General features: G+C 40.5%; 1 protein-coding gene across 2 annotated transcripts in view; it reads left to right on the plus strand.

The window, feature by feature from the left end:
- The window catches only part of RYR2 (ryanodine receptor 2), a 432,618-nt gene that overhangs the window by 371,825 nt on the left and 34,594 nt on the right, over positions 1-26,199 (plus strand). For both annotated transcript variants that reach the window (XM_089897470.1, XM_089897471.1), the window contains 9 exons: positions 7,847-7,951; positions 10,426-10,507; positions 13,004-14,301; positions 15,119-15,183; positions 17,995-18,142; positions 21,121-21,207; positions 21,889-22,104; positions 23,594-23,724; positions 25,030-25,072. In XM_089897470.1, coding sequence (XP_089753596.1) covers positions 7,847-7,951; positions 10,426-10,507; positions 13,004-14,301; positions 15,119-15,183; positions 17,995-18,142; positions 21,121-21,207; positions 21,889-22,104; positions 23,594-23,724; positions 25,030-25,072 — 2,175 coding nt within the window. The remainder of the gene's footprint in view (positions 1-7,846; positions 7,952-10,425; positions 10,508-13,003; positions 14,302-15,118; positions 15,184-17,994; positions 18,143-21,120; positions 21,208-21,888; positions 22,105-23,593; positions 23,725-25,029; positions 25,073-26,199) is intronic.

Here is a 26,199-nt window from a genome sequence, read left to right on the forward strand (position 1 = left end):
AATCACAGTCTCAATTTCAGTTCTTGTGATTGGTCTATTCATATTTTCTATTTCTTCCTGGTTCAGCCTCGGAAGGTTGTGCATTTCTAAGAATTTGTCCATTTCTTCCAGGTTGTCCATTTTACTGGCATAGAGTTGCTTGTAGTAATCTCTCATGATCTTTTTTACTTCTGCAGTGTCAGTTGTTACTTCTCCTTTTTCATTTCTAATTCTATTGATTTGAGTCTTCTCCCTTTTTTTCTTGATGAGTCTGGCTAGTGGTTTATCTATTTTGTTTATTTTCTCAAAGAACCAGCTTTTAGTTTTATTGATCTTTGCTATCGTTTCCTTCATTTCTTTTTCATTTATTTCTGATCTGATCTTTATGATTTCTTTCCTTCTGCTAACTTTGGGATTTTTTTGTTCTTCTTTCTCTAATTGCTTTAGGTGTAAGGCTAGGTTGTTTATTCGAGATGTTTCCTGTTTCTTAAGGTAGGCTTGTATTACTCTAAACTTCGCTCTTAGAACTGCTTTTGCTGCATCCCATAGGTTTTTGGGTCATCGTGTCTCCATTGTCATTTGTTTCTAGGTATTTTTTTGATTTCTTCAGTGATCACTTCGTTATTAAGTAGTGTATTGTTTAGCCTCCATGTGTTTGTATTTTTTACAGATCTTTTCTTGTAATTGATATCTAGTCTCTTAGCGTTGTGGTCGGAAAAGATACTTGATACAATTTCAGTTTTCTTGAATTTACCAAGGCTTGATTTGTGACCCAAGATATGATCTATCCTTGAGAATGTTCCATGAGCACTAGAGAAAAATGTGTATTCTGTTGTTTTTGGATGGAATGTCCTATAAATATCAATTAAGTCCATCTTGTTTAATGTATCATTTAAAGCTTGTGTTTCCTTATTTATTTTCATTTTGGATGATCTGTCCTTTGGTGAACGTGGGGTATTAAAGTCCCCTACTATGAATATGTTACTGTCGATTTCCCCTTTTATGGCTGTTACTATTTGCCTTACGTATTGAGGTGCTCCTATGTTGTGTGCATAAATATTTACAATTGTTATATCTTCTTGGATTGACCCCTTGATCATTATGTAGTGTCCTTCTTTGTCTCTTCTAGTAGTCTTTATTAGAACACTCCCTAAAACCATACACAAAAATAAGCTCAAAATGGATTAAAGACCTAAATGTAAGGCCAGAAACTATCAAACTCTTAGAGGAAAACACAGGCAGAACACTCTATGACATAAGTCACAGCAAGATCCTTTTTGACCCACCTCCCAGAGAAATGGAAATAAAAACAAAAATAAACAAATGGGACCTAATGAAACTTCAGAGCTTTTGCACAGCAAAGGAAACCATAAACAAGACCAAAAGACAACCCTTAGAATGGGAGAAAATATTTGCAAATGAAGCAACTGACAAAGGATTAATCCCCCAAATTTATAAGCAGCTCATGCAGCTCAATAACAAAAAAACAAACAACCCCATCCAAAAATGGGCAGAAGACCTAAATAGACATTTCTCCAAAGAAGATATACAGACTGCCAACAAACACATGAAAGAATGCTCAACATCATTAATCATTAGAGAAATACAAATCAAAACTACAATGAGATATCATCTCACACCGGTCAGAATGGCCATCATCAAAAAATCGAGAAACAATAAATGCTGGAGAGGGTGTGGAGAAAGTGAACACTCTTGCACTGCTGGTGGGAATGTAAATTGGTATAGCCACTATGGAGAACAGTATGGAGGTTCCTTAAAAAACTACAAATAGAAGTACCATATGACCCAGCAATCCCACTACTGGGCATATACCCTGAGAAAACCATAATTCAAAAAGAGTCATGTACCAAAATGTTCATTGCAGCTCTATATACAATAGCCAGGAGATGGAAACAACCTAAGTGTCCATCATCGGATGAATGGATAAAGAAGATGTGGCACATATATACAATGGAATATTACTCAGCCATAAAAAGAAACGAAATTGAGCTATTTGTAATGAGGTGAATGGACCTAGAGTCTGTCATACAGAGTGAAGTAAGTCAGAAAGGGAAAGACAAATACCGTATGCTAACACATATATATGGAATCTAAAAAAAATGGTCAGAAGAACCTAGGGGCAAGATGGGAATAAAGATGCAGACCTACTAGAGAATGGACTTGAGGATATGAGGAGGGGGACGGGTAAGCTGTGACAAAGTGAGTGAATGGCATGGACATATATACACTACCAAACGTAAAATAGATAGCTAGTGGGAAGCAGCCGCATAGCACAGGGAGATCAGCTCGGTGCTTTGTTACCACCTAGCGGGGTGGGATAGGGAGGGTGGGAGGGAGGAAGATGCAAGAAGGAAGAGATATGGGAACATATGTATGTGTATAACTGATTCACTTTGTTATAAAGTAGAAAATAACACATCATTATAAAGCAATTATACTCCAGTAAAGATGTAAAAAATAGATAAATAAAATTTCTGCCTTTTTCAGAAAGCAAAACATTGCCGTTTTCTAGAAGACTAGTCAGTCATCTTTCCTTTCTGTCTTCTGTCTCCATGGCCAATATTACTCTGACTCAGTCACTGTGATTGAAGTGCCATGTGCAAGGATAAAATAGGACGACGAAACGTACAGTTTGCTTTGTTAGACTAAACATAATCTGTGGGGGAAAGAGTTAAGTAAAAATAACAGATTGTATCCCCAGAGCCTCGCATTCTTACAGGTGTTTGTAGAATGACTGTGTGAGTGAACTATTCATGGCCAAGTGAAGCCGCCAAGGCTGAGTGGCGCAGGGAAAAGATGGCAGGATGGCCATTCCTCACCTCCTCCAGGCTCATTCTCTCCTCTGTTTTCGTAGCTTGGAAGGATCTCACTTTTTCTCTTGTCTCCATGGGCAGGGCAGAGGATCCTTATTTCAGTATTTAAAAATGGAAAAGCCACACTTGATAATGCTAATAACTTTAATTCAGATACAAGCAAAGTTTTAAATCCAGTCCAGTCCACTCATGTTCCTTTTTCCTTATCTTCCTTGGCTTCCATTATTACCTTAATATACTCATTGGTGTCTAGAAAGAGAGCAATACAAAGTTTGGTGTGAACTGTCCTGATTAAGTAATAAGATTGATTGATGACATTAGCAAGCCAGTGAATTTTTTAGAAACAGGAAAATGGCTTCTATATAACAAATAAAAGGTAAATTCCTTTCAGCCAAGAGTAGACATTTCTTGGTTCCTAAAGTAAGTGAGAGTCCTAAATTTATATAAAACTAGAAGCATCCATTGACCTTTCACTATGTGCAAAATCATTTATTCTAACTTGTTTATATAACACAGAACATTCTAAATGAACATTCAAGGAATAATAGGTAAAGAAGGAAGGCTTATTATGGCCTGTTCATGTTTTAACTTCTCAATACTCCTTGTTTATTTGACATTTTTATATAATTTAATCAACTCTCCAATTATATATACATATATATATACTTTTTTTTTTTTTTGGCCACACTGCACGGCTTGTGGGATCTTGGTCGAACCCCGGCCCTCAGCAGTGAAGGTGCCGAGTCCTAACCACTGGACCACCAGGGAATTCCCTAAAAATATATTTTAATAAAAATTTATTTTGGAATAATTTTAGATATACAGAAAAATTGCAAAGACAGTACAGAGAGTTTCCATATATGATTCACCCAGCTTTCCCAGCTTTGGGCATTTTAAGTAACCATGATACATTTGTCAAAACTAAGAAATTAACATCAGCCCCATTCTATAACCTAAATTACAGACTTTATTCCGACTTTACCAGTTTTTTCTTTAATGTCCTTGTTCTGTTCCAGGAGCCAACCCAGGGCACCCCATTGCCTTTAGTGAAACATACTTTGAAGATATTTGCCTTAGCATTGTGTTTATCGATTATTGTTGGTACTGTAAATAAAAGCTCTTTGTTCGCTTCATACTTAACTTTGGGCTGGCTTTTAGTCGACAGCACTGCATGTTGCTTTTGGACTCCAATTTTCGCTAACTGTAGAAAATTATGCAAGGAGGGGGAAATCCAAAACCATCAAAATGAACATAATCTTCTGTAAGATTTCAACTCCAGTTTTCATAAGGGGGGAAGGAGAACTGCCTGAGAAGAAGGACATTATATTGTCCAAGTGCCTGGAGTTAAGACCACAGGATGAGTCGTGAGAAGAGAGAAAGCTGTATTTGTCGTTCCAGGAGAAGGTCAACCAGAAAGTAACTGCCTTCTGGCAGTTAGCCAGGGTGTCTGTTTGTTTTTTAATTTATTTTATGGAAGTATAATTGACGTACAATGTTGTGTTAATTTCTGCTGTACGACACAGTGATTCAGTTATACGTATATACACATTCTTTTTCAGATTCTTTTCCATTATGGTTTATCACAGGTTGTTGAATATAGGTCCCTGTGATAGACAGTAGGACCTTGGTGTCCATCCATTCTTTGTGTAATAGTAGCAAGGGTTTTATATGTTATAGACACTGAATAGATCAGGAGAAATAGGCCTGTGAGGTGGCAGGCAAGACACATGTTCCATTCAGGTAGTGAACAGTTCTCAGAAGTCGATGGTCTGAGGCTGAGCGAGTCCTGGAAAATACCTTCTGTGTGTTTCAGGTTTACAAGGAAAAGTAGGAACTTGGGCCTCTGGTTTGCAGCTCTGTCGCATAAGGTTTGCAAAACAACTCTTGGTCACCTGGGGTTTCAGAAGATCTTAGTCGTTTCTAATATTTTAACATTTGGTTAAAACCTTAAACACCACATGAAGAAAATGTTTGTTTCTTCAGGAAAAATCAAATTTATTTTCTTCGAAATGGCCTTCTGGTGTCCACCTAATGCCCTCCAGCACTTTCCACCCTCCCCAGTGTTAGCACATGAGGTACATTGCCGAGGCTGGACCACAGTGGAATCCTGAAGATCCGTTGCTTTGACCCAGAGTTATTTTAACAGCCAGACAGGACTAACGTACACTGTAAAACCAGTTTGGCCTGGTACGTTGAATGGGCTTAATGTATTAACCTCTAAGTTAAAAGAACTGACTCCTCCCCACTGTCTCTTCAGACTTGCTCTGTGGGCCCGCTTTTTTTTTTTTTGCGGTACGCGGGCCTCTCACTGCTGTGGCCTCTCCTGTGGCGGAGCACAGGCTCCGGACGTGCAGGCTCAGCGGCCATGGCTCACGGGCCCAGCCGCTCCACGGCATGTAGGATCTTCCCGGACCGGGGCACGAACCTGTGTCCCCTGCATCGGCAGGCGGACTCTCAACCACTGCGCCACCAGGGAAGCCCTGTGGCCTGCTTCTTTATCCCTCTTTGAATGGATCTTGTGTGCTGGCCACTCTCAGATAAATAAAATTCCTTCAGTCACTTTGTCACCAGGATTGTCTCACTGCAGTAATCGTATGGTGGCACCATCACTTAACTCTTATCCAATTTAAAAATCCCCCTCACCCTTGGGCCTGATTTTGTGCCGGAAAGGCCTTGGGGTAGAGGGCAAGGAGTAGGATCTGGGTTTCTCCACCGTCTCTCCACAGGGTCATCTGCTTTTCCTCCTTCCCCTCCTGCCCGTCTCAGGCTTCCTCGGGGTTGGAATTGTGCACATGAGGAAGGATTAGGGAGGGTAGGTCTCCCTCCGGCACGTGGAATTCAGGGCTGCACTGTGGAGCCTGCCCGCTGGGGTGGCATGTTGTATTCTTTCTCTAATGAGGGGCTTGGCCCTCTTACTGCTTCCAGTGCCTGGAAATACCTCTTTTCCCACCCAGCTTCATATTATTCCACAGACCCTGTGCATCTGGGGGTCCCCGTCCACCTTGGAATCACATTACCCTTTCAGACAGTTTTGTCGGCAAGATTTCAAAGTCCTGCCGGACAAGATAGCTCCCTCCCCAGTACCCAGCTTAAGAAATCTTCTGTTGTCACTTTCCGTCTTCACAGTCCCTACGACGGGACTGTATGCTAGGCAAGCTCGGGATGCAGGAGCCGAGCGCTCCTGATGGCTCTCTTGACCCCTCCTCTCTCCATGGTGTAAAGGGAAGTGGGCAGCCGTCTCCTCTCCTGCAGCAGCAGGGGTGGAGGCTGGGAGGCCTGGCACCTGCAGAGCTCTTTCCAAGGTCTTTCGCTTTTCGGCTTCAGCGCCTTTATATCTTTGAGGTAGAAAGATCTACTTAGTTTCCTTTCGCAGGTACTGAATCTAGCACCTTTCTTTTGGAATACTGAGATACTTGGCACTTACTGTCTTTTTGTTACTGAGCTAAACTTAGGTCTGCCCACCCTCACGCAGTAAAGTCAATCTGCTGACACCCGGTGGTGGTGAAGAGAAGTGCAGTGTTTATTGCAGGCGCCAAGCAAGGAGTCCAGGGAGCCTAGTGCTTAAAAGGCCCGAACTCCCTGAAGGCTTTCAGGGGAAGGTTTATAAAGACAGGGGGAGGGACAGGGCTTGTGGGGTGTGTGATCAACTAGTGGACATTCTTCTGACTGGTTGGTGGTGAGGTAATTGGAAGTCAGCATCATCGACCTTCTGATTCCAGCCAGTCTGGGGTCTCCGTGCTTGTGGGCAGCCTGCAGTTCACTTCTTCCACCTGGTGGGCGTTTCCGTATCTGCCATACAGCTCAAAGGACATGGCTCAGAATATTATCTATAGACCTTGAGAAGAAACTAAAGGTCCTTGACTTGGTTTAATGGCTAAAGTTTTATTTTGTCTTGCTTGACTGTTTTCCTTTCTTTCTGCATTTGTCCACTTCTTTGATTAAATGTATCCTTTGACTAAAGGTTTTCTACAGTCAAAAGGAAGGCAGAGGACATGGGTGGGCGTCTATTCTGGGAAGGCCTCATAGGGTCCCACTCGGTTACATCTTTTATCCTCAGCTGTAGGGCCTCAAGTGTAGCTTGATAAAAGACAGAGTTTCATGTCAACATCTTTTCAGTATCTTCAATGCAGTCCTCTCTTCCAGTCACTTGTCTCCAGACTAAAACCTGAAACATTTTAATGTGCTCTCCAACTTCAACTTATACTGAGCCATTTGTCTAATGAGTGAATGAGTTTTTTTCTTTTGAAATATAATCCCTATTTTTTCTTTTCCTGGTTGATGTGGGTGTGTCTTCAAAACTTAGCGATTGTAGAATTTCTCCTTGGGAAGTAAGAATAGAAGTTGACTGCATCCAAACAGTCTCTGCTACAGCTCCCACTCTAGTGTCACACACAGATCACTTCTGAAGTGAAAGCTAAGAGAGCAAAGTTAGGTTCTAATTGTCTTGGACTCTGGGTTCATAAAGTTAATGACTAAGTATTAATCTTTAAAAATCTCAATGGTTGTATGACTGGTAACCAGGATACAGTTGTACAATGAAGCACTGAAGAGAATATTTTGTCCTCTCTATGAATGCTTTATCCAGGTTACTATTTAACAATAAGAAGTAAGTACCTCTCATATAAAGCATAATCTCAAATTCTTTTCACACAGGTAGTCCCTTCTGATGATCTGACTTAGCTAAAATAACTTAGCTAAGATCTCCTCTAAATAGAAGAAACCAAAGTCAGACAAAAATGAAATAATTCACCATTTTTTCCCCAGTGTTTTAGTATTCATACAGAAACAGAACATGAAAATCCTTGAGAAACTGTTTTGGGGATTTAAACATTTCAAGGAAGAATACGTTTGTCTCCTAAGAGTGCTATACCATTACAATCACTGTATATCTTTTGTTTGGGGTTCCTGTCTTTTCAGATAACATGCTGGTGATAAGATATCAGCACTAAGTCAACTTTGTCCCTATTATTGTAAAGTTTATTTTGGCAATTAAATTATCAAGAATGATTGTTGTTTGTCTGTTTCTGCCCCAGGGTCCTTGCACTGGCAACCAGCAGAGTTTGGCTCATAGCAGGCTCTGGGATGCGGTGGTGGGTTTTCTTCATGTGTTTGCCCACATGCAGATGAAGCTGTCTCAGGTAAAGTCACTGTCGTCCAACCATCCTACATGACACACTGGACACTGTGATCACTGGCAAATTAAGCATGCTTTCCTTTGTCTGAATATTATCTTTCTTAGATGACTTCTTTATACAACTTTTACTCTACATTAAAAAAAACCCTTTTTTTTTTAAATAAAAGAATTTTATGCAAAGCTGAGAATAGGTGGAAGCCATTATTCAATTTTGAAAACAAAAGGTATTGAGGAATTGACTCTAATGGAGAAATAAAACATAGTCTCCAAACACTGTACATTTTACAGTCCTTTGTAGACCTGCTTCTCGATGATTACTCACTGGAATTTTCCTCCTCCCTACAGATAATTGGAAGAGGATTTGTCATCTGTTCCAAATCCCTCGTTAAGGGGAGACAGTTTTCTTATAGGGTCATAAACAAGCAGCTGTTCTCAAAAGATGACACTCACCCATTAACAGGACATTTTACTTTGTGAAAGTCAAAGAGAAAAAAAAAATAGCCACGCAGATAGGCAAATAAAGAAGAAACAGATTTTCCACCATGCTTTAATGTTAATTCGGGAGCATATCTTGAAAACATCAGAATGCTGTTTTCTCACTCGTGTATTGCATTTGGAGCTCAGAGTTACACAAACAGAAAAACTCAATATAAATCTTGAGTAAATATGTCCCTGTGATGCAGTGAATTTTGATGGGCTCTCCTGAGGCTGACATGTCTGTCGGGGTGTGGGTATGTATCTTCCAGGTGTCAGGTAGAGGAGAGAATGCTAGATTCAAAGTCAAACGACTCCAGTCCAACGCCCATGATTTCATTCACGTGCTCCGTCTCTCTTCCTTGAGTCTCCTTTCCTCCAGCAAAGTGAGGATACTCACATCTGCCCTCTGGCCTACAAGCAGGAAGATATCTTGGTCAAAGATAAGGCCAGGCACTGGTTAAAGTGGCAAGGACCGATTTAGTCAGTGATAACTGTTACTGTAGGGAAAAGAACCTAGTGTGAGCTGAACTCAACTTGGACTTGTACAGAGGTGATAAGTGTTTTAAAGAGAGAAGGAGGGGGATTAGCAGGGTTCAGTAGAGTCAGGGAAGAGGAAAATTACAAAGCGTTGTTCAGTGTAAATGTGATTGGGCCAGCTGAATATTAAAGTCAGGATTCTGCCCTCCCACAGAGCCTGGGAGACAGGTTCTACTATCGTCAGGTGTTGGCTGGAACAAACAAAATGTTTCTGGCAGTCTTGAATTTTCTCAGGCAGGCACTCTAAGGGGGACTGGGGTCATCCTAGGGATGCAGCCTTGAGCTGTTAGAAACTATGGTGCTGTTTTGTTCAAGTCTTTATAGACCAAGATTAAAGCCTAGTTGGGAAGAGGGCCCAGAGGAGCTAGCTAGTTTGGTCAAGGAGAGAATCTTTGTCAGTATCTAGTTATTGGTAATCAACCAAGTAAGGAAATATCACGATGCTTTCAACTAATTGCTAATGACATTTTAGTAAGTAAAGGAAATCAACATGAACCAAATTTATACATTCACAGGAGAGTTGCGATTCAGATATACTGCCATCATTTTATGAACATCTGATGGTGCTACCTAGCAGTTGTTCAGTTTGTAGACCTAGTCAAGGTAACAACTATTTAGGAAGAAAAAGCCTCATCCTTCCAGCAGTGTTGAAATTTGGCTTCCTATGTAGGAAAATTCATATGAATAATATGATACCTTGTATTTTTTTTTAAAAAAAGAAAGAGGGGTATAGTTTAAAATAAGAAAATGTGATGATTCATGAGGTCATAATGTAAATATAAGTACATTCCATATTTCCAGGCACTGAATCTAAGCATAGTGATGTTTGGACACAACATATCTTTGTAAAATAATTTTTTTTCATGGTGAAAAATGAAAAACAAAACAAAATTTTAACGAGAGAAATATCTGAGAGCTTGATAAAATTGGTAAATAAGATATTTTGTGCATTATTAATACAGGTAATACTTGCGTACATTTTTGCCTAGATTTATGTGGGATAAGTTTATCTCTTATCACTGTTATGCCTGTGTTTTCCAGAATATGTTAATTTTTACAAAATATATAGCATCTTGGTGTAGTAAGTTAGAAAGAAGAAAAGACAAGTCCAGTCTTTACTCAAGTAAAAGAAAGATACCCAATGTGCAGAAGCACCTGAGTCTTGCCTCCCTGGCCCCAGGGGATCCACCACTGCTTTAGTTCTTCTGTACTCTTGTTAGATTTATTCACTGTCCTTACAAATACTTTAATAAACATGAGTTGGAATCAACAGTAAATACGCTTTAATTCTTAAGTGTGTATTTTTAATAAGCTGCAGACTTATATTTGGCCCCCCTTTAGCTCTATATTGCTGTAAAGTGTCTGCTATCGGTAGATCCATACTCTTTTTGTGAGAATAAGTATGACGTTCTTGCTGCATAGGTTCCCCATATTATCTCAAACGCAGTATGTTCATTCTTTCAGGATTCCAGTCAGATTGAGCTGCTGAAAGAATTGATGGATCTTCAGAAGGACATGGTGGTCATGTTGCTGTCCATGTTGGAAGGTAGTTTTCAGTTATATCTTCAAGTCCCCTTCAATCTTTTATTTTAAGGATTCCATACACGCTTGCTTTGGGTGTCAGCATGCTGCAAAGGATAAAATATCAACGCTGAGATGGGACAGATACCTCAGATTTATTGCTGGCTTGATTACTTTTTCCAAGTTTGCTTTTTAAAAAAGAGAAATCTTGCCTATCTCAGTTTACAAAACTATGGAATGAAATCACTAGTACTTCATTCGTAGTGATATTTTTCATTTCATAGTGATACCCCAGAGAGTATGCTCTTCAGACAGAATACCTAAAGAAGGTTTCATTTGTTTATCATTTTGTTTGTTTGTAACCAGTGGGGATTACAGACGTTTGGATACACTCCAGCTGTGTAAATTGCTGCTTTGAGCTGACTGCCTTGTGACTCCTATGGGTTCTTAAAATTCTGCAGGAGGGGGCTTCCCTGGTGGCGCAGTGGTTGAGAGTCCGCCTGCCGGTGCAGGGGACACGGGTTCGTGCCCCGGTCCGGGAAGATCCCACATGCCGCGGAGCGGCTGGGCCCGTGAGCCATGGCCGCTGAGCCTGTGCGTCCGGAGCCTGTGCTCCGCAACGGGAGAGGCCACAACAGTGAAAGGCCCGCGTACCGCAAAAAAAAAAAAAAAAAAAAAAAAAAATTCTGCAGGAGGAGAAGGCTCGGGAGAGCTCCCCAGCCCACCAAGTCTAGTGGCGGCTTAGTCACATGCCTCTCTCTCGGGTTTTCATTCTCTCGCTTTTCTCTTTTCAACCTACTTTCCTTTGCTACTGCATTTCATTTCTGTCTCAGACAGTAAACGTAGTAGGTAAGAGCTTGGGCTCTGAGATCTGCCACCAACGCCCACATCCCACTTTCCCACGCAGGCAGCGTGACCCTGACACAAGTTACGTCTCCCATTTTTCACTTTCCTCCTCTGTGAAATGGGGCTCATGATAGGCTGATGTAAGCATTCAGTGAAATCATGTGAATACGACCAAAGCAAATAAAAAATGTTTGCTATTATGTTCCCTGTCCTTTTTTTTCTTAAATCCTTCCTAATTCCTCTCTCTGTTTCTTAGTCCACCCTGCACTGCACAGCTATACTTTGACTAATTAAGGCAGTAGGCACACCTTGCGCGAGGACTTCAACGATGCAGCATTTGCTTGAAGCCCTTAGTTGGCAGCCACTTTATACCCTTTGAGCACAGTATCCTTTTCCCATGACCTCAATTCAAGTTTTAGTCTAAATAATAATAACACCACAACCCTAATAACTGCAACAGGAACTGCAGGAATGACAACTTAAAATTAACCTCGTTTAATATGCCAGCTGCTGGTTTAAGTACTTTTTCATCCTAATATCAGGTTTATGAATTGTATAGTAATATTATCACTGTTTTGCAAATGAGGAAACTGAGTGCAGAGAGGCTAAGAAGTCTGCCCAGGGAGCTCAGCTAACAGATGGTGCGACCTGGATTCAAATCCCAATAGCATGGCTCCTGAGCCTGTGCTCTTAACGCTGGTGTTTAATGCTTCACAAATGCACTCAACAGACCCCTCACCATGCATCTTTTTCCTGATGCATGTCTTCGTGTTACATATCAAGCTCTGTTCATGGAATAAAAGCATTCGATGACTATACCTTAGGATAACATCTCATTTCCTCAAGCTTATCCATAGTCTGCCATTTTCTAATTATAAACATTCTAGACCATGAAGAAATGCAGGGAGATCTTTTACATTTTAAATCAGAAAGAGCATCTAATTTGCTCTCAGAAGATCTGTTTCAAATCCAGGCCTTAGCCCTCAATAATCATGTCACGGCCAGCACATTAATTTAACCTTGCCAAACCTCAGTTTTCTCAATAGTAAAATCAGAATTAATAAAAAGTACCTGCCTCACAGACATATGAACGTGAAATCAGGTAACGTTTATGAGCAGTGACATTTCAACCCAAAAGGTCTGTGCAAACACTCATTTTTATTATTAATATGAGACTGTATTTCAGTTTCTGGCTTTAGGATAATATAAATGTTTGCCCCATTTTTTTTTTAATCCTAAAACACAATTAGAGGGAAAACATGTCAGATTTTCTTCACATATTGTTTTATGTGTGTTAATTACTTTGTAAATATGCTTTTGCTTGTGTTCATGTAATCACTCTTTGAAACTACAGTTTACAAGTAATTACTCTTTTCCTTCGTACGTTGGAAGATAAACAAGGAGCTATCTTTGATTCAGATGTCATATAAGATTTATATTATATATTATATATATATTCTATATTATAATTATATATTATTATATATCTGTAGACACTGGAGGTTTTTTAGACATTTTAAGATATTTAATATTTACCTGCACAAATTAGCGACAACTTATACAACTGGACCAGTTTCCAATTAATTCACGGTAACGTACACTAGATTCTACCTGGCTTAGACACTGGTTTTATCAGGAATGTTCATTTTGAGCCAATGCAGTTCTTTACCCCTAGGCAATGTCGTTAATGGCACCATCGGCAAACAGATGGTTGATATGCTCGTGGAATCTTCCAACAACGTGGAGATGATTCTCAAATTTTTTGACATGTTCTTAAAACTCAAGGACTTGACGTCTTCTGATACCTTTAAAGAGTATGACCCAGACGGTAAGGGAGTCATTTCCAAGAGGGACTTCCACAAAGCGATGGAGAGCCATAAGCACTACACCCAGTCTGAGACTGAATTTCTGCTGTCCTGCACAGAGACGGATGAAAACGAAACTCTGGACTACGAGGGATTTGTCAAGCGGTTCCACGAGCCTGCCAAGGACATCGGCTTCAACGTGGCAGTGCTTCTGACAAACCTTTCTGAACACATGCCCAACGACACCCGGCTGCAGACCTTCCTGGAATTGGCCGAGAGCGTCCTGAATTACTTCCAGCCCTTTCTGGGCCGCATCGAGATCATGGGCAGTGCCAAGCGCATCGAGAGGGTTTACTTTGAAATCAGTGAGTCCAGCCGAACCCAGTGGGAGAAGCCCCAGGTCAAGGAGTCCAAAAGGCAATTTATATTTGATGTGGTCAACGAAGGGGGAGAAAAAGAGAAGATGGAGCTCTTCGTGAACTTCTGTGAGGACACCATATTTGAGATGCAGCTCGCAGCTCAGATCTCAGAGTCGGACTTGAACGAGAGGTCAGCAAATAAAGAGGAGAGCGGGAAGGAGAAGCCAGAGGAGCAGGGGCCGAGGACGGGTTTCTTTTCCATCGTGACGGTCACGTCGGCCCTGTTTGCCCTCAGGTATAATATCTTGACCCTTATGCGGATGCTCAGCTTAAAGAGCCTGAAGAAGCAGATGAAGAAGGTGAAGAAGATGACGGTGAAGGACATGGTCACGGCCTTCTTTATGTCCTACTGGGGGTTTTTTATGAGCCTCCTGCACTTCGTAGCGAGCGTTTTCAGAGGCTTCTCCCGCATCGTCGGCAGCCTCCTGCTAGGAGGAAGCCTGGTGGAAGGTGCGAAGAAGATCAAGGTGGCGGAGCTCTTGGCCAACATGCCGGACCCCACGCAGGATGAGGTTCGAGGAGACGGGGAGGACGGAGAGAGGAAAGCCATGGAAGGCGCCCTGCCCAGCGAAGATCTGACGGACTTAAAGGAACTGACAGAGGAGAGTGACCTGCTTTCCGACATCTTTGGCCTGGACCTGAAGCGAGAAGGCGGGCAGTACAAACTGATTCCTCATAATCCCAATGCTGGCCTGAGCGACCTCATGAGCAACCCCGTCCCTATCCCCGAGGTGCAAGAAAAGTTCCAGGTAACTTACCTCCAGTCACAGCGGCTCTCTGGACTTCAGGTGGGCACACTAAGTGAACTTGACATCAGCCGTCTTGCTAGTGCCAGGGCGGTTTTCAGTACGTGACTTGCCTTGCCAAAGAGGAACGGCTTTTTATTCAGGTGGAGCTAGCCTTTTGTGAAGGTTCCTTATAAATTGTTAAGTTAAACTATGAAAGTACGAGCTGAAGTATTCACCCTCCTGACATTAGGCAATTGAACGATAATCATTCCATCCACAAATATTTTACGAGGATTGGCCGGGCGTCTGATACCACTGGGTATCATAGCAAATTAAAAGAAATGTAAGATGTGCTCACTGCTTTCAAGTTGCCTTAAAGAGTTTATTAGAAAGATAAAAGACTCACGAAAAAGTTAGAAAATTATTAAGTGGTACGTAGCATAGGCAGCAGACAGTAGAGGTTACCTGTGTTGAGAAAATGGAAACCTCAGTATAGCTTGGAGTAGTTAGATGAGACTTAAGCAGTGGGACTTAAGTTGGTGTTGGAAGATGAGGAGGATTTGAGTAGGTGACTGAGGGAAAGAAGGTAGTTGTGAAATAAGAAAAGTGGGAAGGAGCTCAGAAAGTTGGTACCTACTGCTGGCCTGGTAGGTAAGTGCGGGGAGGGGGGAAATGCGTGGACCAGTAGAAGAAAGGGCACACATGAAAGTTTTATCTCAATGGAGACAGGAGGGTATCATTTATAGGTTACAGTTTGACACAGGGTCACGGGGCTCCCTAAACTCATTCAAAAGTGATGTGTAATCCTGCTTCTCTTTTCCCCATTGACTCATCCAAGGAACAGAAGGCAAAAGAAGAAAAGGAAGAAAAAGAAGAAAGCAAATCCGAACCTGAGAAAGCCGAGTAGGTGTAGTTGCTGTATCCTTTCCTTTGTTTTAGTGTCTTTCACTCGTCCTCTCTCTTCAGGGGATGCAGTGGAGACTCTCAGGCTGCAGGATGACATCTGTCATCTCAGTGGAGAGCCTCAGCCCCTGGGCAGGGATAAGCGTAGACCACACACCCGCCCTGGGGGCCACTCCCACCTCTTTCTTGTGCCGTGAGGATTCTGTTTGTGTGTTTCTCTCTCAGCAGAAAAGACTTCAGTGATTCCATGTGATGCTCTCTGCAAGATGACTGACTGCTGTAGTTCTCTGTTTAAAATCGAGCATCTATTCTGTCCTTGTAAAGAAGGGAGGGGACAAACGTTCTGAATGCCGTGGCACAGAATTCTTGGGGCATGGTGGTCCTCAACGCACAGTCCTAGGGCCACCTGCGTAAAAACCACCTGGAGAGTCTATTAAAGACACAGATTCCGGGCTTCCCTGGTGGCACAGTGGTTGAGAATCTGCCTGCTAATGCAGGGGACACGGGTTCGAGCCCTGGTCTGGGAGGATTCCACATGCCGCGGAGCAACTAGGCCCGTGAGCCACAACTACTGAGCCTGCGCGTCTGGAGCTTGTGCTCCGCAGCAAGAGAGGCCGCGATAGTGAGAGGCCCGCACACCACGATGAAGAGTGGCCCCCGCTTGCCACAACTAGAGAAAGCCCTAGCACAGAAACGAAGACCCAACACAGCAAAAATAAACTAATTAATTAATAAACTCCTACCCCCAACATCTTCTTTAAAAAAAAAAAAAAAGACACAGATTCCTAGGCCCCAGCACAGATTTTGAATCAGCAGGTCTGGGACCCAGGAAACTTCATTTTCAGCAATATTCCTGGTGCTATGGAGCATGGTTATAAATGCAACAATGAGAAATAAAGAGCTGCCTATGAAGCAGTGAAAATGTATAATTTCCTCATAACACTGGCTTTCTGTTAATAATTGAAACCTACATCTTTCTCCAAGTTTACATAGTTTTATATGCACATTTTTAACAACTGGGGAAATCAAATTAAGTGCCTATAGTGCACCTGTAGCATTCTCATGTAGCATTTTATTTTTCTCCTCTATTCTGTTACTTCCTTTGGCCTGTTTTCATTGTCTGTTCTGTTTTTTCTTCTTTTGTTTTTAGAATAGCAAATGTTTATTTAGAATTGTTTTAATTTAGTTGTTATAAAATTAAAACATTAAATGATATAACTCAGAAATAGTTCTTATTTCTAATGTTATATTTCATGGAAAACAGTTTTATTCAACTTTTTCACATGCCTACTTGACATCACTTGAGTCACCTTTTGAATAACTTAACACTTTTTTCAGGGAAAATCATTTTTATTTCCAAGTTATTTGAGATAGAAAATTTTTAAAGAGTTTTGTTATTAGAAATTTTCAAACACACACAAAAGAGAGAATGTTATAATGCACCCCATATACACATCACCAAATTTTACTAATTATTAACATTTTGCTAATTTTGTTTCATCTAGGTTTTCTCCTGCCTACCCTCCCTACCACAGACACACACACATATTTCGGGGCCTCCTGTATGACAAGTTGTTTTAAAGAAAATACTAGACACCATGTCATTTCTCCCATAAATATCTTGTATACATTTCTAATTGCTAAGGACTTTAAAAAAAACATAATTATCATGCCATTATTTATACCGAACAAAATTTGCAATTATTCTTTAGTACCATCTAATACCCGCTAAATATTTAAGCTTCTTTGGTTGTCTGAAGAGTGTATTTTTACAGTTGGTTTGTTTGAATTAGGCTTCAAACAAGGGCCAGTGTTGTCTCTTTTGTACAGTCAGCACTATTCATTGTCATAGATCTTGAACTGTTAAATCAGTTGTAAAAATGGCCACATAAGTGACTATCATAGTGAAATGCAGACAAATGTAACAGGGCATGACAGTCATTTCAATGGCAACTCTTTAACGTTAAAATAATGTTTGACCTCATATGAGTTAAGTATGGGTTGTTATGTGGGTTACATATATGTGACTACACATATACATAAATATACTTCCATGAAGCCTTGGTATTTTGCACCTAGAGGGGTTTAGGTGTCAAATTTCAGTGCTTCTAATTTCATTATTGTCTAATTTCATTATTGCAAAATTAATGTATTGACATCGTTTATACATGTGAACAACCAAATGCGTACGCCTCTGATTTTAAATCCTAGTAGCCTGAACATTGAAATAAGAATTTAAAAATAAGGTATGTTAGGGCTTCCCTGGTGGCGCAGTGGTTGAGAGTCCGCCTGCCGATGTGGGTTCGTGTCCCGGTCCGGGAGGATCCCACATGCCGCGGAGCGGCTGGGCCCATGAGCCGTGGCTGCTGGGCCTGCGCGTCCGGAGCCTGTGCTCCGCGGCGGGAGAGGCCACAACAGTGAGAGGCCCGCGTACTGCAATAATAATAATAATAATAAGGTATGTTAAAAAGTAGCAGACAAAAAAAGTCTCCATTGTTATTCTTTCACTTAAATATTTTACTCTACACTTGGAAAGGAATATGCTAGGTATAATACAAAGATACTTGAAGCCTGTAAAATGTCCTATAGATGTGAACTTCACAGAAATTATCCGTCTGTAGGGGGCTATGATAAGCAAGAAGTCCTACCCCTAATTCTAAAGTTCTGAATATCATAATTCATTGGAAGAGATATCCGTTTTTAGAACAGATGCTATGATTTAAATATTCGTTCGTTTGTATACTTTGGCACAAAACCTGTTCAGTTCTTTAGTTTATGGATGGCTTATTTTTCATTCATTTGTGTTCGTAGGGGAGAAGATGGAGAAAAAGAAGAAAAAGCCAAAGAAGATAAGGGTAAACAAAAATTGAGGCAGCTCCACACACACAGATATGGAGAGCCAGAAGTTCCTGAGTCAGCATTCTGGAAGAAAATCATAGCCTATCAACAGAAGCTTCTAGTAAGATGTTTTAAAATGAATGTTGTTACTGATATACTGTGAGATCATCATCATTCGGGTGCAGTAAATATGCATTGACCTTCCCTTGGGTCAGCCCTGCACGTATGTTGTATTTGCCCATCTTAGTGTTTATGTGTTAAAATGAATTCCTTGGTCCACGGCTCCCTGTCATCAAACACATAACCTCTGCACACATTCCCATGAGGGTCCACTTGATTTAGTGACTGCCAGTGTCTTCCTACAAGGACTTTAGGGCAAGTCAATAAACATAACCCCGGGGCTCCCTCTTTGCAGAACACTATGGAAGGCTCTGCCATACATTATAACAAAGAATACCTTCTGGGGGACAAGTAATTCATATTGATGTTCCAGAGTGGGGTTAGTCAGTTGTTCTAGAACATCGCCCTTTTATTAGAATTCCAGATATAAAAATATTAATGCAGTGAGCCAACTCTCCATTGATAATAAGAAGGTCTATTCCAAATTATTCTTTAAGTGGAAATAAGTAAATAAATGCAAGAACAAAGAGGGAGAAGACAGTTCTTTATGTAGTGTCCTAAACACTTTGTGGAAATGTTCTCCCAATTAATAAAATATATACATGTACGTGGAAAACAAAGAAAGGAGATGTAGTTCTCTCTTCCTATTCATACAGGATGGAATTGTTAAAAATTTTGTTTGAAAGGCCTCTTATATGTGTATGTATGTATATGTGCATAAATATTATATATAATTTTTTCAAGCAGGAAAAGACTGGGAGAAGAATGTCTAGAATAAACCTGTAAGAGGTACTGACCAATAATGTCGGACCTAGAAATTATGAGCACTGCTCCATAACACGGCCAGTTTGAAAGGCAAAATCATACTTAACCTTTGAGAAGAAAATAGACAAGAAACTCATGTAGTATAGAACTTCACCCGTAAGGGAAATGGGCTGTTCTCAGCGGTGATATGTTCTAACTGCTTATGCATAAATGTATAGATGACACATTTTTTAAAATGTACCAGTATATATTTTAATTAATAGTTTGACCTATATTTTCTTAAACTACCTTGTATGTTACTATATTATGTAATGCAGAGTACACAGAACACAGATGTTTCTGAGGCAACTCTGGATAACCACTGGTTTGATGTGTTGTCACAGTGGACGTGGCGGCAGGTGTGGTCTGGGCGTGGTATAGGGTGTGAGGCTGCACAGGCATTGTAATAAAGCTGCAGCAGTCCCCGTGGGCTCCTGAAGAGTATGTGTAACTGCAGTTGAGTAGAGCACATCACTGAGGTTTCCTTCCATCCTTCTGTCTCCGAGGTCACAGTTCCTACTTCCCTGCTTCTCTTGCAATATGACTTTCTCTGTTCACCTGTTTGCATGCACCAGCCTAATCATGACCACACCAGGGGCCACAGGCCCCTCGTGACCCGAGTCGTTGTGACCTCCCAGCTCAGATAACCAGAGTACCTAACTGTGACCTGTGACCCAGTCCCACCTTCCACGGAGAACCAATGTGACTGACCCGGTTTGGATGTGGTGGCCAACTTTGGTCCTATAAACGGTGGCAGAAAAGTCAGGGTCGTGTGTGGGGAGATGACACCATCAGGATGGGCTGTGTCCACAGAGAGGGATAACTAAGGAGATGGCATTTTGCTATGGCCTTATGATGCTAAAGCCCCTGGCATATCCGGGTAGATACTTTATAGTCATCTCCCACTTAATATTAAAACAAATTCTTGGTATGCCCCATAACCTTTTTCCTTAAACCCACTGCTCCTCTAAGGGTTTTGTATGTTTTTCCCTCATAGCTCAAAAAATAGAACCAACCATTTACTTGGTTGCTCAGACCCCCAAATCCAGAATTATCATCTCTGAGTCCTCTCTTTCTTTCCTACCTCAGATACAACCCAACAATAATTCTTCTCGGCTCTCTCCTCCAGATGTACCCAGAGTCTGCCCAGTACTTTCCACCTCCACAGCCACCACCTGGTCCAAGCCACCACCAGCAACATCATCTCTTCCTGTATCCTGCAGTCACTTTCTAACTCGTCTCCTGCCTTCCATGCTTGCCTCCAATCTATTTTATACTCAGTAGCTGGAATCGTCTTTCAGATCATCTGATTGCATCAGCCCTCTTCAGCTCCTCCAAGAGCTTGCCGTCCCATTTAGAATAAAATAATAATTCCAATGATATTAACAAGATTAATGATTAACTTCCCCTATAGTAACTTACCTAATCCTCATAGCAAACTTATGAGACAGGTTTTGTTGTTATCCCCACTTTACAGGTGAGAAAAGTGATGCTACAAGAGTGATTAAGTCTCTTGTCCACATCGCACAGTGAGTCAGTGGTGAGGTCAGGCTTTATGCCCAGGCAGTGTGGTCCCAGCGATCAGACACTGAACCACTGCACTATAAGGGGCAGCAGACTTTTTATCAGAGGGCTACAGAACCCTGTCCCCCACTCACCTCTCTGACCTCATTCCCTCCCGCTCTCCCCTCCTCTCACCGCGCTACCTCCTCACTATCCGTCAAACACACCAGCATCACCTGGGACTCGGGACCTTTGCCCTCCAAGCTCTTTCTCTGACATTCCCGTCCCCAACTGTTCACTTGATTGCCGTCCAGTGGCACCCAGGCCTCAGCTCAAATGTCACCTCCTTAGACAGATCTTCTCTGACCACCTGTCTGAATAGCGCCCCTGTTCCCTAAGTCCTTAACCTGATGGATTTTTCTTCATAACATTTAACATTCCCTGAAATTACGCTTTTTATCTGTGAATGTGCTTCTTTTATTATGTCTCCTCCGTGGTGGTTTACGTCATAAAGCTTGGTGCTTTACATCGATAGCACCAAGCATGGGACTTGAAACCCAGTGGGCCCTCAACAAATAGTTTTGGGTAAATGCATGAATGCTTTATTTCAATTGTCTGCAAATTTCAAGTCTCTCGATTCAATGACCTTTTAATAATTTTTTTCACCTTCAGAACTATTTTGCTCGCAACTTTTACAACATGAGAATGTTAGCCTTATTTGTCGCGTTTGCAATCAATTTCATCTTGCTCTTTTATAAGGTATGTACATCTTCGTCTTTTAATAACCAATATGAAAGACTGAATTGAATGTAAAGATTTCAGAGATCCACTAGTGAGCACATCAAAACCGATGCTGAAATGTATTTGATGAAAATGAAAACCTGAATCTCAGGCACACTGCTGACTGTCTAGTACAGCAGGGATAGATTTGCTCCTTTACACTAGGTGAGAAACGCCCCCACTGAAGAATGTTGGATTTGCAGAGGATTTACCCACAGTACTCAGGGTCTAATTTGGCTGACTATCTCACTTGTTACTGTATCTGGGTGTGGCATATCTGTACTGTATTAAATTATTCTGATCACTGAGAAGGCAGCTTAGCCATCTAATTATTTCCTGCATGTACTGGAATCCTCATGTCTGGGTTTAGTTTCGGTCATATAACAAAATGACTCAGTTATATATATATATATTTCAGTTATATTTATATATATTTTTTCTCTACATATAATGTATCATATGTTCTTTTTCAGATTCTTTTTCCATTATAGGTTATTACAAGATACTGAAAAAGCTATCTTTTTTAGCCTTTGCTTTTAGTCTTTTCATCGTGCAGTGATTTCACATCCAGCTATTTGCTAAGACTGGGTTTCCATTGTTTCTTGTTTACCCTGATGTCAGAGGAAATGAACTGACTGTACTTTAAATGATTTGAATCAGGTCTCCACTTCTTCTGTGGTTGAAGGAAAGGAGCTCCCCACTCGCAGTTCAAGTGAAAATGCCAAAGTTAGCAGCCCGGACAGCTCGCCTAGAATCATTGCAGTTCACTATGTGCTGGAGGAGAGCAGCGGCTACATGGAGCCCACGCTGCGTATCTTAGCCATTTTGCACACGGTTATCTCTTTCTTCTGCATCATTGGATACTACTGCTTGAAAGTAAGATAGTAAGGCACCAAGGAACCTGTGTGTATCCGCGTGTGTGTGTGTCTGTTGCACGTTGGACTTCTGGGGAAGCAGATTCTGAGATGGAAATTACATACACATAGTTTATTAGGGAATGTTCCATAAACACCTGCGGGGCAAGGGGAGGAAGCAGCATGGAGAAAAGGGAAAAGTGGGGCTACAGTACAGACCCAACAGGGCACATCACAGGTCTCTGTTCTGAAGCTGAGATGCCCCCTTCAGGGTAGCCCTGGGCTGGGGCATTGGGGCTGGGCCTTTAGAGCTCCCTGGTGACGAGTCACTGGATGCAGGCTGCCCTGGGAAGGGGATGTGGCTGTCACATTGTAGTTTTCTCGCACGTCAGTAATTATTCACATATAGCCAATTTCACCTATAATTTGACCCCACAGAAGTCCACCCACTATGTCTCCTAGCAGTGCTCAGTGTAGTAGAAATTCTAGAAATACATCATATTGGACCTCTGAGAGTCATTTTGATTGTTTTGTTATTAGGTAAGTATCTCTCGCTATCCTTGGCAGAAATGCTTCACTGTTTGTCACGTCACCCGGAAAATAATGGAGCCCCATCCCTAGAGCCTTACCAAGGGAACACTATAGTTTGGTGAATAGAACTCAAGATAGTCTCTCTGAGTGCTCAGGGCCGCCCATCACCTTTGCAAACCTCTTTATCTTTTCCTAGCATGACACCTTTTTACTGCAGGGCTTTTATTTCACTGTGCCCTGCTTCTGATTGGGAAACTTCTAGAAGACTTTTGAAAAACCAGGGTCCAGGGTAAAAGACTAGAACGTAAAGTTTTTTTCAGAAACTCCTCTACCTCCCTCTGCTTCCCTTGTTTTATTGGGGGGGAGAGGGGATATTCTTGGATACTTCCAGAATGTCTGCATCTTTTTTGCATCTGTGCCTTGTGTAAAATCTGTCCATATGAAAAGGGAATCAGTAAATTCTGGAGACATTCTGGCAAACTGACAAAGATTTTTGCTGATGTTGAAATTAAAATTTATTTCAAAATAGCATATGGGCATGCTGAGCATGGAATTATTAAAGAGATTTCTAAAATAAAACTCTAAAAATTTTTAGAAGTATGCATTTTGGAACATTAGTGCTATGTTTTATTGCATCCATATATATTATATATACGTATATATGTAATATGCAAAAGAAAAGCAATTTTGTATAATATTTTTAATATTTAAAATTGATTTCATTAGTGCAATTATCTATGAACCTCTATGTGTTTAAAAACATATGCATATATATAATATCTATACTGTCTTTTGTTTTTCGAAAACCTCTAGATGCCTCCTTTTGCCTAAATATAGCTGATTGATTTTCACTCAATTTTTACCTTCCTGGAAGTAACATGGGAAATATTTCTTTCCAAAAGCTGTTTTGTAAAGATAGTGACCACAGGAGATGCTAGTAAATCTAAACTAATTTTAACATGTTTATTTTTCAAATGTAGGTCCCACTGGTTATTTTTAAGCGAGAAAAAGAAGTAGCTCGAAAACTGGAATTTGATGGGCTTTATATTACAGAACAGCCTTCAGAAGATGATATTAAAGGCCAGTGGGATAGACTCGTAATCAACACACAGTAAGTAAAGAATGAGATGAGACATTTCTGTGCTCAAAAATTTCAAGACATAAAATACTTTGCCGGAGTTCTTGCAGATTTATCAAAAGTTTAGCAGAGGTGAATAACAGTTATATATTCAGCCAAGAAAATCAAAAGACTAATAAGCTCCATCAGTCTCCTAATGGATGCCATCAATTTTTGCCCTCTGTGTTCTGAATTCCTCCATCAAAAATGGCTTCGAGTCCATTTCCACAGCACTGATGGAACATAACATCCATTACTCAGTGTTCAGGGAAGTGTGTAGCTGGAGGTACATAACCTGCAGTGTGGGGTTATCTCATCTAAAAGCATAGAGGAAGCCAAAATTATGCATTAAGGAAGGCGTTGTAGCATTAAAGGCAAAAATATTGAATGTCACACTTTTAATCTAAGTTGGAAATCTTCAGTTGGTATCAACCAAAGGCGAAGCATATGACTAGCTAAACATTATGACATGTAAAATATAAGACAGAAAAACAAATACTTTTCTTTATACTAATTATTTCGCCTGTGAGGTCTAGATCCAAACTACTAGCTGCCGCTGCAGATAAAAGTCCATCACAAAAGTCTCATTTTACACTATTCGAGGTATTAGTGATACAGTGTTTTTCTGCAGTTTGTACTGCTCAAGAGTGAAATAGCTTCTTTTCATTGTGATTAGTTTTGCTAATTCTTAAAGAGTTACGATTTCTAGTAGTTTCCAAATGGGGATGATTTGTTTGTGTGTTATAAATGTTTACTCTAAATGCTCAATATTTTGTTTAGCAGCTCTAAATCGAATCAAGTCCGTCCCCTTAGGTGAACTCTGTATTAGTGAAGATGCTGGAGTCACGTGATGGTGTTATGCTCAAGTTTCCTTAAGGATAACTAGTGGGAATGAGATTTTTTTTTACTTCCTAGGACAAACAATGACAGTTTTAGATACTTTAATTTTTATAGACAATTGACAAAGAAATGTATACATTAACACATTATACATAAAGAAAAAATATAACCAGACTGCCTATTAATAAATATGCTCATATTCATCTCCATTAAAATATCAGCCCGTAGTCTCTTCTGTGATTTACATGTATATATATTAACACTTAAAATAACATTTAATATACTTATGATAGAAAAATTATGGGATAAGATGGGGAAAATTCATTGTAATTTTTGTGAATGGAAGAATATATGTTTACATATTATTTTCAGTATTTTATTTATTCCAAAAAATATATTGTTATTTATCATTTTTTTAAAATTGATACTATTTTATTTCTGTGCTTTTATATCTTTTAGGTCATTTCCCAACAACTACTGGGACAAATTTGTTAAAAGAAAGGTGGGCTTAAATTTTCTATTCTTTTCCTAAAGTACAATTCAGATTTGAATTTGCTGTGGCTCATATGTAGGCTGAGATAGATACTGAGGCGTGCTTTGTCTGCTAATGTCATTTCAAAATGGAAATGGGAGTCAATATGAATTTCAAAAATTTCATAAGAGATCCATACTCTGCAGCTAAAAAATAAATAAGCATTGCTCACCCACCTGTCATCTGACTCAGGTGACTAAACAGTGCTCAGTCTGTACGTTAACAAGAATTGGTAAGAATTTTCTCTGAGATTGTTCAGGTAACTGAAGTTGACTGAAGGCTCTTTTTCTGATAAGACAGCTAAGTCACCAGGGCTGGGATCCTCCCTTACAATAAAAAAGTAAAGTTGTTGTATACCAACAAAGGACTGAATTTTATTTACTTTTACATAAACTTCAAAGACCTTTGTATTTTGATAAAGTTTTATTCTTCTGATGCGCACTGCATCAGGGCATGATAGAACACAAATAGGAGTTCAGCTACGGACTCTGGCACCTATGTCGGCTCTGGTTTCGAGAGACGAGGATTACCTCTGCTCTTCCTACCACACGGAATTTAATGTAGGTTATTTTTAAAAAATATATATATAATAATGCATGTACCAGTACTTGTACACTGTAAAATACAGTAATCATTATTTTGTAGCTCCTTCTTATTCCTTGAACCCTCCAACTGCCAAACTGAATCACTTCGTGCCACGTACCATAATGAGCTGTAGCTCCAGTGTATACGGTCCGGGGCGAATGGCCACAAATGTCTGCCGAACGAAGTGGTCTTTTTCCCTTTGATTCCACCAGTTGAGAACTACTCATAGGGTGGCTGGTGATTAGCAACTGCACATTTTTTGTTACCAACCTGAGGGGAGATAGAGAGTTTGCCAAGAATTTAAATCAAGTACATTATTTAAAATGAAGCACATTTTAAAAAACAGAAACAAAACAAAACAAAAAACCCCCCCAAGACTTCCTAGTTGGAAGAAGCAGTGTGTTTGTTGATTTTCATTTTGGTGCAAGTTTTTGTCCCCTTGTGACCACAGAGTAGTAGCGCTGCACGAATGCAGATGAATGCATCCAAATTAGACCAGAGCTCTGAAAGAA

This window comes from Delphinapterus leucas, chromosome 16 (assembly GCF_059928025.1).
Source record: "Delphinapterus leucas isolate spDelLeu-1000000601 "Yukka" chromosome 16, BTC_Dleu_Yukka2, whole genome shotgun sequence".
Taxonomy (NCBI): domain Eukaryota; kingdom Metazoa; phylum Chordata; class Mammalia; order Artiodactyla; family Monodontidae; genus Delphinapterus; species Delphinapterus leucas.